The sequence below is a fragment of the Manis pentadactyla genome, chromosome 7 (genome assembly GCF_030020395.1).
Source record: "Manis pentadactyla isolate mManPen7 chromosome 7, mManPen7.hap1, whole genome shotgun sequence".
NCBI lineage: Eukaryota > Metazoa > Chordata > Mammalia > Pholidota > Manidae > Manis > Manis pentadactyla.
Window position 1 is genome coordinate 137,371,061 of NC_080025.1, and position 14,153 is coordinate 137,385,213.

General features: G+C 41.5%; 1 protein-coding gene across 1 annotated transcript; it reads right to left on the bottom strand.

Annotated features, from left to right (window-relative positions):
- Nucleotides 1-4,093: 4,093 nt before the first annotated feature.
- Nucleotides 4,094-14,128, bottom strand: PRSS37 (serine protease 37). Its single transcript, XM_036926221.1, has 6 exons — nt 14,054-14,128; nt 12,094-12,148; nt 10,153-10,294; nt 8,693-8,946; nt 7,400-7,536; nt 4,094-4,314 (listed from the first exon to the last, which is right to left on the bottom strand). The coding sequence occupies exons 1-6, from the start codon at nt 14,126-14,128 to the stop codon at nt 4,174-4,176; spliced, it is 804 nt and encodes a 267-aa protein (XP_036782116.1). The 3' UTR covers nt 4,094-4,173.
- Nucleotides 14,129-14,153: the final 25 nt, after the last annotated feature.

Genomic DNA, 14,153 nt, shown 5'->3' on the forward strand with positions numbered 1-14,153 from the left:
TGTCCTGCTGGCCAGGACAGAGGGGGCCCTCTCAGGTTAGCAGTAAACCTGCTTGGACTGTGGAGTTCGCATTCCCTCTCTTCTTTCATCTATCCCCTCTTTTTCTTTAATCTATTCCCTCTATGCCTTTCAATATCTACATGAACTAGAATATTCTAATAAGGAGGAGTGTGGTAGATGCTCATCTAAAGACCTTAAAACTTTTATGGTTATTTCTGCAAATGGTTGCTAGATTTTAGAATGACTATTTAAAAATCCAAATCAGAGTCAATGAACAGTTTACAAGCTGAGTTCTTATGCAAATATTTGTCCACAGGTAATTCTAAAATACACGGTTGACAGATAATCCTTCCAAACTGAAAATATTGGCAACACTTTTCTGCTGAGTTGTATAAATGTATAAAACTTCTGTATTCTGAAGATGGGTAAATTATACCCAAATCTATGTCCAAAGCCTTAGTAGCTAAAATGAAGCAGGTTACCAATTTATTTCCCTTGATTATGACCTAAATATATTATTTCTGGATATCCAAACTGATGTGCTAATAGTTCTACAAATTATTCTTAGCCTTAGCTTTATGTTTCAGTTGTTTATCTGTAGATTGCTTAAATTAACAGAATGAAAACATCTGTAAAGGGAGGGTGAATTTATTAGTCAAAAATATCACTGTTTGGTTTAATAATGCAGTTTTGGTTTTGATTCTTCATTCAAAACTATTTACCAAAATATGTAAATTGAAATAATATTGCTAGTCACCTCTTGCTATCATAGTGCAGTCATTCTAGTTATACTTATTTTGGGCTTAAATCTGTCACTTTCTGGAATATAAAATGAGAATATTATGGAGTAGTTTCCAGGGAAACCTTAAATTTAAATAAGAATCCTGAAGACTCACTATATACAAACCTCAAAGAATTTTTCACTAGGAGCTAAAATCAAAGATCATGTAAGAAGCCAGGAAACTTCTGTTGTTTAAATAGGGGCTTTTCACCTTACCTGAGGCAAGAAGCAAGTGTAAATACCTAGGAAACATCTTTGTATTTACAATGTAGTTATGGGAAAACTTAAAGGAAGTGGCACAGGCTTTGGAGTCAGTTGGGCCAAGGTTTGTATCCAAGATCTGCCGTTTATTAACTGTATGATTTTCAACAAGTTACTAAACATCTTTCTTTCAGAAACCTCAAGGAAGTGGGGGGATAGAACTCCTTTTAAAGAGTTACATGCAAATAATGTATGTCAAAATATCTAACACAGTGCCTAATATATAGTAGATATGCAAACAGTAGTAGCTTATATTCTTCCTTTATTATTTTTAGTAACTTCATACAAATTAACAAAGCAGATTTTATGACACTCAGACTTCAATATATCTTTCCAGGTTCTAGATGAGTGCATAGCCCTGAGAATCTCTATAATGAGATGGAGGAGATATAAGGAAAAAAGAACTGGGTGGCCCTCCCTGAGCCCTGTTTAAAGGGCATCTCCTTTTTTTGGAGTAAACTTGCCTCTCTGTCCGAGGCAGAATGCAATCTAAAACACTTTTTGGGTGTTGGGGATTGAGATCAGTGAGATAACATTAGTGAAGATCAGCTGACACATCCCTCCAGGGAGAGTACACTTTGGAGAGAGGAGCCAGGAATGGGGGGAGGAACAGAGGGAAAGCATCTGTGAGGTGCAGCTTGACACCGGGGAAGTGGCACCCACAGCCAGAGGCTTGGATGCCATTCTAAAGAGTTCAGTTTATTCTCAGGGTAGCTGGGAACCACTGAAGGTTTTAATAGCCCATTATAAAAAGTAGTTCTTTTAGGAAATAAGGGTTTAAAAGTTGTACTAGTTTTCTATGGCTGCTGTAATAAAATTGACAGATTTCACCACTCTAAAATCCAGGTGTCATCCAGGTTGCATTCCTTTTTGGGGAGATTCAATTTCCTTGCTCATTTCAGTTGTTGCCAGAATTCAGTTTCTTGGCAATTGTGGAAGTAAAGTTCCCATTTCTCTGCTAGTTGGTGGCTGAAGGCTGTTCTCAGTTTCTAGAAACTGTTCACATTCCTTGGCTTGTAGCCCCCTTCTTCCATCTTCAAAGCCTGCAATGTTGGGTCAAGTCCTTGTCATGCTTTGAATCTCTGCTACCTCTTCTGTTGTCTCATTTCTCTGGCCAAATATTCTGCCTCCCTCTTCTACTTTTAAGGGCCCACGTGATTATATTGGTCCCACCCAGATAATCCAAAATAATCTCCGCATCTCAAAGTCCATAAACATAATCACATCTGCAAAGCAGCATTTTCCATGTAAATAACATATTCATGGGTTCTGGGGATTTAAGTGTGGACATTTTTGAGGGGCCATTATTCTGCCTAACACAAAAGTAATTAACATGTAGGTTGTATTTTAAACTTTAAATATTGTCCAAGGATAGTGTGTGGTTGTTTCCTGACCCTTCATCTGCTGGGAGATTACTTCACCCGTCCTTGTCCTATATGCCACAATCTTTTGGGTATCCCGAATCCCTCTATCATTTCCAGATTTGGGAGAGTTGTTTTACCTGTTCCAGATCTGGAGAGGTGTTGAGGCGGGGTTCTTTTTTGCAGAGTTGAAGAATGAACTTAGCAAACAGTCAAGGTAGGAGAGCCAGGGAAACTTTTATTGAGGGATACAGTGAGAGGACAGACAGAGCTCCTGGTGTGAGCCAGGAGGGGACAAGAGAGCCCGGAGTGGTGCGTTGTCTAGAGGTTTTATAGGCAGTTGAGGATATTTGGGAACCAGATAAAAGGCTTAGGGGTATGGACTTGTTAAGTGGTCCCTGACTATTAAAAATTAACTTAATACAAGAAATTTACTGCTCTGATTTCTCCCTGGGATACTGGCGTCTTGGTCTAGGAGCATATCAAAAGGTTGCCTGCCCAGCCCCCAATGTTGGCTGAGGTACTGTCTGTTTGCTAAAGAGTAAATTAAGAATCTTACTACTTAAACTTCCTGGGTGTTAAAATGCAATCTTATCTTTAAGGTGGAATCCTTCCTGCCTGTTACTATGTTGTTTACAGCTGGGTCTGCTAAATTAGTTGCCCAGTTTGCAAAATCACCTCATCAGATCTGAAGGAGGAAAGATAGCACATAGGCCTGGGCTAAGGTGAATCTTACACATGATTACAAATGATTAGCATAATAAAAAATGTGCTACGCTTCTTTATCTGGGGAATATTAACTGATCTCACTGAAGAATGACTCTAGAGCTTAATGTTCAACACAGAGTTTTGGTAGGCGGTTTCTTTGCATGTAGTTACATTGCTCTGACTGCAAATATCCTGCCTTGCTTTTTCCAGAGGCCCTTACCCGATTCTGTCTAAGCCCATGGTCCCTGTCCCAGTGTTACCAAGCTCTCAACCAGAGGACTGATACCTGCTTTCTTGACCTTGTTAATCCTCTGGCTCTGGCTAAGCCCAATTTCCTCTCTTCTTTCACCACCTCTCAACCATCTCTGCCTCTTGACCCATTACTGCCCCTAGATTGTACTCTCCTTGGCTCTAGATGACTTCTTCACCCTGCTCTGGAGCTGCCAAGCCTCTGTTGGGACTTGATTTATGGTTGTTGTCCTGAAGTTCTGCTGTTTGCTTCCTACCCATCCACTAGCTCCCTCCCTGCAGCATGTGGAGAGGAAGCATGGCCATTCTTAGGAGAGCTTATTCCAATGCCCAGGATCTCAGGTTCAAGCCCTTTGAATGGTAAGAGAAGTAGGACGAAAATAGAAGCCACCATCTGTTGTGATACCATGGACTCGCCTGTAATTTTGAGGCTAAGTGCATGGGACCAGGAGTCTGACATTTGGGAGATTCCATTCTAGGCTCTGATCTACTAGCTACAGGTAATATTAAATAAACTCTTCTAGTCTCAATTTTCCCCTTTGTAAAGGGGGATAAAAGCTAACCTCAAAGGTTTGTGTGAGCCTTAAATGAGATAATGGGTGTAACCCCAGTACAGTGGAGTAAGTGCTCATCTCACGTTCTTGGTTCTTCACATCATTATGGGATATGGGCAGAAACACAAACAAGAAAATGTGGACAACTGGTGTGATGCCTCCAAAGATTTATGCTTAGAGATTTTATTTTGAGTTGGGGAAGGTAGTGGCCTGTACAGTCAGTGGCAGAGCCGGTGACATGCAGAAGAGTAGTAGGGTCTCATCTGTCTTCAGTGACGCTCTCAATCCAGGATATATATTTGTGAACATCGGTGTAGATGCCCACATCCCCGCCCATGAAGTGTCCGACCTCGATCCCCTGGAGCTTGTTCTTGCAGATGACAGTAGCAACGGCCACCTCCTGCCAGAGAATGTGAGGAGGGGAGAGAGATGGTCAGGTCTGCTCCTTCCAGGAGCCCCCTGATCCCTGACTTGGATGAGCCCTGCCTGAGGTGGTGTGCTGGGTCATGAACAGAGCACTGAACCGGGAGACAGGAAGCCTGAGACGTTTATCTAGCTTTGCTGTAACTAGCCTGTATGATCTTGAGAAAGAGAAAAACCTCTCTGGAACTCACATGTAAAATGAGTCAAACCCCATTTATTTGAACTGGTGAAATCAGTTTCAGTCAGTGAAAGTTTGAACTTTTATTCCCCCATGTTTTATTCATTTTTATTTATTTATTTATTATTTTGGTATCATTAATCTACAATTACATGAAGAACATTGTTTACTAGGCTCCCCCTTCACCAAGTTCCCCCTACATGCCCCTTCACAGTCACTGTCCATCAGTGTAGTAAGATGCTGTAAAATCACTACTTGTCTTCTCTGTGTTGCACAGCCCTCCCTGTGCCCCCCCCACACACTATACATGCCAATCATAATGTCCCCTTTCTTTTTCCCCACCCTTGTCCCTCCCTTCCCACCCATCCTCCCCATCCCTTTCCCTTTGGTAACTATTAGTCCATTCTTGGGTTCTGTGATTCTGCTGCTGTTTTGTTCCTTCAGTTTTCCTTTGTTCTTATACTCCACATGTGAGTGAAATCATTTGGTACTTGTCTTTCTCTGCCTGGCTTATTTCACTGAGCATAATACCCTCTAGCTCCATCCATGTTGTTGCAAATGGTAGGATCTTTTTTTTTCTTATGGCTGAGTAATATTCCATTGTGTATATGTACCACATCTTCTTTATCCATTCATCTACTGATGGACATTTAGGTTGCTTCCATATCTTGGCTATTGTAAATAGTGCAGTAATAAACATAGGGGTGCATCTGTCTTTTTCAAACTGGAGTGCTGCATTCTTAGGGTAAATTCCTAGAAGTGGAATTCCTGGGTCAAATGGTATTTATATTTTGAGCATTTTGAGAAACCTCCATACTTCTTTCCACAATGGTTGAACTAATTTACATTCCCACCAGCAGTGTAGGAAGGTTCCCCTTTCTCCACAACTTTGCCAACATTTGTTGTTGTTCGTCTTTTTGATGATGGCAATCCTTACTGGTGTGAGGTGATATCTCATTGTGGTTTTAATTTGCATTTCTCTGATGACAAGCAATGTGGAGCATCTTTTCATGTGTCTGTTGGCCATCTGAATTTCTTCTTTAGAGAACTGTCTATTCAGCTCCTCTGCCCATTTTTTAATTGGATTATTTACTTTTTGTTTGTTGAGGTGTATGAGCTCTTTATATATTTTGGATGTCAGTCCTTTATCGGATCTGTCATTTATGAATATATTCTCCCATACTGTAGGATACCTTTTTGTTCTATTGATGGTGTCCTTTGCTGTACAGAAGCTTTTTAGCTTGATATAGTCCCAGTTGTTTATTTTTGCTTTTGTTTCCCTTGCCCGGGGAGATATGTTCATGAAGAAGTCACTCATGTTTATGTCCATGAGATTTTTGCCTATGTTTTTCTCTAAGAGTTTTATGGTTTCATGACTTACATTCAGGTCTTTGATCCATTTCGAATTTACTTTTGTGTATGGGGTTAGACAGTGATCCAGTTTCATTCTCTTACATGTAGCTGTCCAGTTCTGCCAGCACCATCTGTTGAAGAGACTGTCATTTCCCCATTGTATGTCCATGGCTCCTTCATCATATATTAATTGGCCACATATGTTTGGGTTAATGTTTGGAGTCTCTATTCTGTTCCACTGGTCTGTGGCTCTGTTCTTGTGCCAGTGCCAGTACCAAATTGTCTTGATTACTGTGGCTTTGTAGTAGAGCTTGAAGTTGGGGAGCAAGATTCCCCCCCACCCCACTTTAGTCTTCCTTCTCAGGATTGCTTTGGCTATTTGGGGTCTTTGGTGTTTCCATATGAATTTTTGAACTATTTGTTCCAGTTCATTAAAGAATGCTTTTGGTAATTTGATAGGGATTGCATCGAATCTGTATATTGCTTTGGGCAGGATGGCCATTTTGACGATATTAATTCTTCCTAGCCAGGAGCACGGAATGAGCTTCCATTTGTTAGTGTCCTCTTTAATTTCTCTTAAGAGTTTCTTGTAGTTTTCAGGGTATAGGTGTTTCACTTCCTTGGTTAGGTTTATTCCTAGGTATTTTATTCTTTTTGATGCTATTGTGTATGGAATTGTTTTCCTGATTTCTCTTTCTATCAGTTCATTGTTAGTGTATAGGAAAGCCACAGATTTCTGTGTGTTAATTTTGTATCCTGCAACTTTGCTGAATTCCGATATTAGTTCTAGTAGTTTTGGAGTGGAGTCTTTAGGGTTTTTTATGTACAATATCATGTCATCTGAAAATAGTGACAGTTTCACTTCTTCTTTACCAATCTGGATTCCTTGTATTTCTTTGTTTTGTCTGATTGCCGTGGCTAGGACCTCCAGTACTACGTTGAATAACAGTGGGGAGAGTGGGCATCCCTGTCTTGTTCCTGATCTCAGAGGAAAAGCTTTCAGCCTCTCGCTGTTCAGTATGATGTTAGCTATGGGTTTATCATATATGGCCTGTATTATGTTGAGGTACTTGCCCTCTATGCCCATTTTGTTGAGAGTTTTTATCATGAATGGATGTTGAATTTTGTCGAATGCTTTTTCAGCATCTATGGAGATGGTCATGTGGTTTTTGTCCTTCTTTTTATTGATGTGGTGGATGATGTTGATGGATTTTCGAATGTTGTACCATCCTTGCAAGTTTGAACTTTTTTTAAGCAATGCCCATTTTCATTTGCAACTATGAGAATATAAACCTAGCAAAGTGTTATTAATCACAGGTTACTGCATCATGCCCTTTAATGAATAAGACGTCTGTAGGGAGAGCCTATTACTGAAGAAACAACAGAGGCTTTACTGAAGCCTTCTCAAATTCTCAAAAAATTATGAGAGGATGAGCACTTTCTATTTTTTAAAAATATCATGATTAAATAGTAAACTGGATACATAAAGTAAATGAAAGTTAATACTCGAAATACTAAATGAATAGATTACCCCAAAAATTCGGCTGAGCATTTTCACAAACTTAACACACAAGGAGTTCCTGTGGCTTTTCCCTTGTTTAGTTTTCTGGCATTCTTCATCAGACATCACAGGGGCCTCCAGGTTCTGCCTTAAATCAGGGTGTCTGCCTGAGGGAAGACAGGGATAAAAGAAAGCCTCCTGTTCACAGTTGTTATTTAGTCCTTTCAACCACCACCCTCTATTTCAACAGGTGTTTTGTATGTATGTCTGAAGAAAATAAGCTATAAGAAAAAGGGAAAATGATGTGTAAGGTTATGAAAGTTAATCTGGAGGACTTAAAAATTACCTTAATGTTTCTTTTTTTTTAATGGATAACACAATTGCAAACATATTTATTCATCTCCTTTTTAAAAATGAAAGTGTCACTAATCTACAATCTTATGTTGGTTTCACATGTATATCACAGTGGCTCAGTGGTCCCTGTGATCAACTTATAATGTGATTGTGAATTATTGTTCCACTTTAACCCCTTCCCCCACTTCCCCCCACCCACCCCAACCCCTCCCCCTTGGTAACTACTAGTCACTTCTTAGTGTCTATGAGTCTACTGATATTTTGTTCCATTTTGCTTTGTTTTTATATTCCACATATAAGTGTATTAATTCTGCAATCCTGCAACTTTGCTGAATTCAGTTATTAGTTCTACTAGTTTTATGGTGGAGTCTTTGGGGTTTTCTATGTATAATATTGTGTCATCTGCAGATAGTGACAGTTTAACTTTTTCCTTATCAATTTGGATGCCTTTTATCTCTTTGTGTTGTATGATTGCTGTGGCTAGGACCTCTAGTACCATGCTGAATAACAGTGGTGAGAGTGAGCATCCTTGTCTTGTTCCCAATCTTAGAGGAAAAGCTTTCAGCTTTTCACTAAAAGAGCCTTTATGTTTCTTTAGAAGCAGAGTTTTCTTTCTATCCTGTGTCCAGTCTTGGAGGAATAACGGGTGGCCTGACTCAAGTTCTCAGAGGTATCCTTCCATGTAAAGTGAGCTTGTGAGAAAGGGAGGAGACAGCCTCTTCAATGTGAGTTGTGCCTCTGACAGTCAGGAATGGTGCAGATCTGTGCAGGCAGAGGGCCTGGTGGCTTCAGCTGCTGAAGCCCCAAGAGGCAGTGGGACATTAGGCACCCTGGGAAAGCAAGAGCTTTGGACTCTGGGAGGGTCTCCTTTTGTCTCCATACATTCTTCTCTCTTCTCAGCTATGCAGACATGGGTGCTCCTCTTCATAAGTAACTGATGATCCCAGTCTGCTGTGGGAAGCTACTCACCACTGTTGTCTTGGCTCCAGTCCAGACCTGAAAGCAGACAGATGGTGCCTGGCCAGACACTGCTGGTGGCGAGGGAAAGGGGCTGGACTTTGTGGCTGTAGTTGGCAGGTTTAGCCAGCTTGATGAGCATGAGGTCATCCTGGGGGGAGGTATGACTGTAGTTCCAGTAACGGATAATCTGGATGGGGTTAATTGTCTGTTCTGTCCCATCTCGGACTCTGACCCTGAAATTTCCCAGCATCACTTTCAGATTTCTGGAGAGAGAAGGAGTTGGAAGTAATCACTGTCATCATCATCATCATCATTGTTATCATCATCATCAAAGCAGATATCAAATGTTACCACCTGCCAGGCACTGTGCCAAATGCTTTATATTTTTTATCCCCATCCTACAGATGAAGTAATGGAGGCACATAGGATTAGTTCACCAGTGATACAGTAAGTGCTGGAGCTTTTAATCACTGTGTGTTCATGTAGTGCCTTTAATGCAGTAGAGAAGAAACTATGACAGCATAGAAATCCCCTTTCCTTTTCACTCCAGCTCCAGCCTATCTAGTTGGGCGTTTACATTCTGATGGAGGAAAGAGATGGGTGACTTGAGTATTGGGTACCTGTTGTTTGCTCCATCAGATCTACTCACGACCCTACTTCTTCCTGCTGTCTACCTTTGGAAGGTGATCTCTCTGGATTAACTAAATCAATAGGCCCTCTTGTCCTCCAGCTTCTGCTTGGGCTTTGGCCAATAGAAAGCACCAGAAAGTAATTGGAGGAAGTAGGTGAGGTTGGAGTACTTATTTCCCCAGCTCCCTTCCTGCAGGGTTGCCACAGATTGGCTGTGCCTCTTGACCGAAGGTTACAGCTCCATGTAGTGCCCTCTGCCCCTGCCCCTCAGTCAGTCTCTCCCATCCAGGATAGTGACTAGTTACTAGGGCAGTAACTGTGCCTGTCTAATACTGATCCTGGGAGTATTTGTGTTTTCCCTGTAACTTGTCCATACCATTGTCATTAGCTCTTTTAACAAAGTCTTCTCAATTTAATCCAGTTTGAGGGCTCCATCAGTTACCTGCTTGTCCCTTAACTGAAAAAACACACTCTTATTGCCAGTAAAAAACTTGAAAAGACTTCCGGGAGACTTGGAAACAGGGTTCTTCCACAGCGGCACTATTGGCACTGGGGCCGGGGAATTCTGTGTTGTGGGGACTGGCCTCTGTTCACTAGACAAATGCCAGTACTGGGACCTTAACAGCATTAGGATCTTTACCGGCATCCTTGCCCTGGCCTCTGTTCACTAGATAGATGCCAGTATTGCAGCCCTCTCTCCCTGCCCCACTCCTTGTAACAACCAAGACGATCTTCAGACTTTGCCATATGTACCCTGGAGGGAAACTGCCTCTATTTGAGAACCACTGATGTAGAATGCATAGTAGCTGCTTCAGGGGGTGAGGGTGTCCAACACTCACGGTAAGTAGCAGTGAGCTGGGGCCAGCACCCAGTTGTTTTTGATAAGGACACCCACACAGGGGTTGAAGTGAGACTTGAGGTATACCAAATAGGGAGCATGGTCTTCCTTCTGCACAGATGAGTGAGCAGAGAAGAATGTCCCTGTGAATGTAATTAATATTGTTAATATGTGAGATATTCTTAGAACAAATAAGATGATCAACAATTTCCTAGTTGAAAAGGAATATGGACAATTTTAAAGAAATAATTGACTGTCCAGGAATGTGGAAATCTTTGACATTTTTTCTAATAAAATGTAAATTAAAATGATGTATCATTTTCTCTAATATTTATATCTTTTTAAATGTTGATAATATTCAATCTAAAAAGTACAGTAAGAGAGACTCTTATTCCGTGCAAGTAGAAATGTGAATTGACTCAATCTTTTTGAAAAGATTGTTAGAAATAGGCATCAGGAATTGTAAATGGTCCATCACCTGTGACCTAAAAATTCCAAATCTAGGATTTCATTCTAAAGAATAATCAGATGTAGACAAAAATTATAAATGTGTGGTCCTTTTAGCACTGTTTATAATAGTTAAACATTGGAAGTATAGATGCCCAAACAGTAATGTTGGACATTGAAATTAAAAAGTAGAACATCATATATATTAAGATTGTCTTTATAAAGAATATTAAATGGCAAAGGAAATGTTGATAACCTGTCTTTAAGGTAAAAATAATAATAAAAGCATACATTTCATCCAGTAATCCAATTGACTAAAAACAATAAACAAAAAAATAAGACACACACAAAAAAAGCAAAAAATATAAATGCAATGTAATAGAAGTATAAATTAAAATTAAAAATAAAATATAAATTAAATGCAAAAAAATAAAGTTTGGGAGTAAATTCAAACAAAGTGTTAGCATGTGTTGAATGAGAGGCAGGATTGCTTATAAATGTTAATTTTTTCCTACTTTTTAATACTTCCAAAGTTTCTAGTATGACCATGAATGTTTTAATAACTGAATTATTAAAAAAGTAGAGAGGAAAGGGGAGGAAGACTAATTGTAGTATCAAAAATAAAATAGTGTTCTTGTCTGGGCTGCTCTAGTACCTCTTTTATTCTCCCCAAGCCTGGGCGGTACCTCACCACACCCTTCTCCGTGTAGTCACAGTTAGAGACCCCAGGGGGAAAAGGGTGGAATATTTCCAAGGAACAAGAAACTCTTGTTCTAAGTGCTTGACATGGATTTATTTAATCTTCCCAGCATCTCTCTAATGTAGGCAGTACTATCCCCATTCTGACTGAAGAAACTGAAGCATAGATGAGTAACTTGTCCAAGCTCACACAGCTGTATGTGGTATGACCTAGGTAGTCAGAGGGGTGGGAGATGCATCATCAGTAACTTCCGCCATATGCACTTCCTGGAAGTCAGGGAGTGCAGGAGGCATGGCCCGGCCCTTATGTTTGATTTTTTGTTCTCAGATTCGCCATTCCATGCATTCTGAGCCTAAGCATTTGAAACGGGGATATTGGACATCAAAATGAGTTCTCCATCCTTGTGACTACACTGAGACTTGCCCAGTGGGTGATGAGGCCCACATTTGGAACCAGGAAGGGGAATTCACTCTTGAGAATTCTCCAAAGTAGGTGTGCACCATAACCCACCCCATAGCTTGTAGCTTAGCACTGAAAGGGTGGGCTCAGCCCATCCCAAGAGCCTTTGGAGGGGGTCTAAGGAGGGACACCCCTAATTCTGCTCATGACGGTTTTTCCTGACTCTTCTTTTGCACCCTCCACATAACCCGCCTTACCCCATCCTATGTTAACCTGTGCCTTATGGGACAGAGTAGGTGGACATGGGTACGTACTAGCAAGGACACCCAAGTAGAAGACAAACTTAACAGAAGTCCAATTTCTATGAGTCCATCCCATAGTTTCTCTGTGAGATACAGAAGAAGATGAACAAAGTATGGAACTCGCAGCTCAGGCTTCTCCTCAGGAACACCTGGAAAAATCAGTGAATGTGGGTAGGCATGGGGGCCCGTAATGGGGCAGGAAAGAAGCTTTGGGAGTCCACGGGAAAGTGGAGGGCTCCAGGCAGACGGAGGCACTCTGCTCCAGTGGAGCGGGGTGGGGGGACTGTGTCTCTGCTGAAGTCTTTCAGGGAAGGAAAAAGAAGCCTCGGTCCTTAGACTTCAGGATCCAGGCCCTCTGTCTGTTGTGGCTACAAGCCCTCCTGCCTAACCAGCGTCTGTTGGGAGGGGAGCTCGAGGCTTGGGACTTATCTCCCCCATGGAGTTTCTGAGGCTGTGGGGGACTGGATTCCCTACCTTAGCTCAGAAGACAGTGCCCCAGGTTTACTCTGAAGCCCCTGTAGTTACTTAGGCTTTCCCTCAGCCCCTCCCATCTCTGTTGCACTGGCCTCAGCTTTCCCTGTGATCACTGTTTCATCACTTAGGCATTACCACCAGCTGGGGCTGGTTGTCCCGATCAACGGCTTGGAGCTAAGGAAATGTGGAAATGGAAAGCTTCTGAGCAGTTATTTTGACAGTTGGGGAATGGTTTACATTCTAGATTACATTAGATCTAGAATTTACTGTATGTTGGTGGCAATTCAGAAGGCAGGAGTCTAAGTGTTTTTTACCTAATGAAAATATTTCTCAGCCAGTAATAGACTGCTAAGGTCATCCTCATATAATTGGGAGCACACTTCAACAAGAGCAGTAACGCAAACCGCTAACATTCATCAAGCACTTACTGAATTCCAGGCACTGAGCTAAGTTCCTTACAGACATTATCAGTGGTGAGTTTTTACCAGGTCAGTCTGAAATGTAAAATTAATTACTTGTTATCACTGTAACCCTTTAAGGTTTTTTTTTTTTTTTTGTAGGAGAGTCAGGGAGAGGCTTTTATTTAGAGATACAGTGAGGACAGAGCTCCAGGCTCATGCCAGGAGGGGACACCCTTTAAGATTTTTAAAGCCCGTTATCATTCCAATGTTACTATGACCCTGGAAGAGGAGGTAAGGCTGGGACTGGTGTCATTTTCCCCCCTAATCTATAGGTGGCAGAACCAAAACAGAATTTAAGTAATTTTCTAAACAACACACATGACTGGAAAGACTAGAAGTGGAATCTAGGTCTTATTATTGGATATATACAGCTTTTCAACCACATCCTTTAGGCTCAGCTAATCAACCAGCATTCATGGACCTTGGACAACTGTTCATTCCCTCATGCAAATACTCTGAAGTGTGAAACAAAGACCAGAAATGGTACATGCTTTGCTGACCCTGACAATAAACAGAGGTACACTAGGGAGCAGGGCTGCACTATGAAATAAATATGCTTGGGGTTCAAAGGCGGGATGGAGATGTGGAAGGTTTTCTATGGTGGGGTGGGATTAAAACAGGCATAAAGTTGAGAAAGAGATATACTTCAAGGTTATTTTTCCTGGGTCTTTTGGAAAGATTTTAGGCCAAGAAGGGAGCTTGGGGCCTGGTTTGGAAGTGTGAGGGCTAAGAACAGAAAAGCAGGATCACCATCTAGGAAAAGATGTTAAAGTCAGCATATTTTCTGGAGGTTGGCCCTGGGGACTACCACCTGTGTACGAGTTTCAAATTGTTGTCTCTAACCGGACCTCCCATCCCACATACACAACTGCCTCCTGGAAACTGCTGTTTGCATTTCCTCTAGGCCCCTTGAAACTTAGCATGTGAACATTAAAGCCTTCATCCCTCCAGCCTTTCAAAGTCATTCCTCTGCCTTTTTCCTTAGTTTAGGAGATAACTCTACTTTCCCCTTGTTTGGTTTCTCTCTTTTTCACCGCCTGTAGTGCAGGAGCTCAGCTTCTGGCAGGTTCATACTGGATTCTGCAAGACCGTAAAAGGACAAGGCTCCAGGATTCCTACCCAGCTTTCTTCTCGCAGTGGCCTGTGGAGCGCTGAGATTCCATCCGCTGCATCCACATGCAGCAAGTCCGCCATCCACAATCTGCATAGAGCCCTGGGC

Bases quoted from the DNA above. Each gene is read 5' to 3' on its own strand.
- PRSS37 (XM_036926221.1), bottom strand. From the start codon at position 14,128: ATGGCGGACTTGCTGCATGTGGATGCAGCGGATGGAATCTCAGCGCTC. The intron at 8,947-10,152 runs GTGAGTGTTGGA...TTCTCTCTCCAG, and splicing joins CCAGCTCACTGCTACTTACC to AAATCTGAAAGTGATGCTGG. The intron at 4,315-7,399 runs GTAATCTATTCA...ATTCTCTGGCAG, and splicing joins TGCTCAGCCGAATTTTTGGG to GAGGTGGCCGTTGCTACTGT.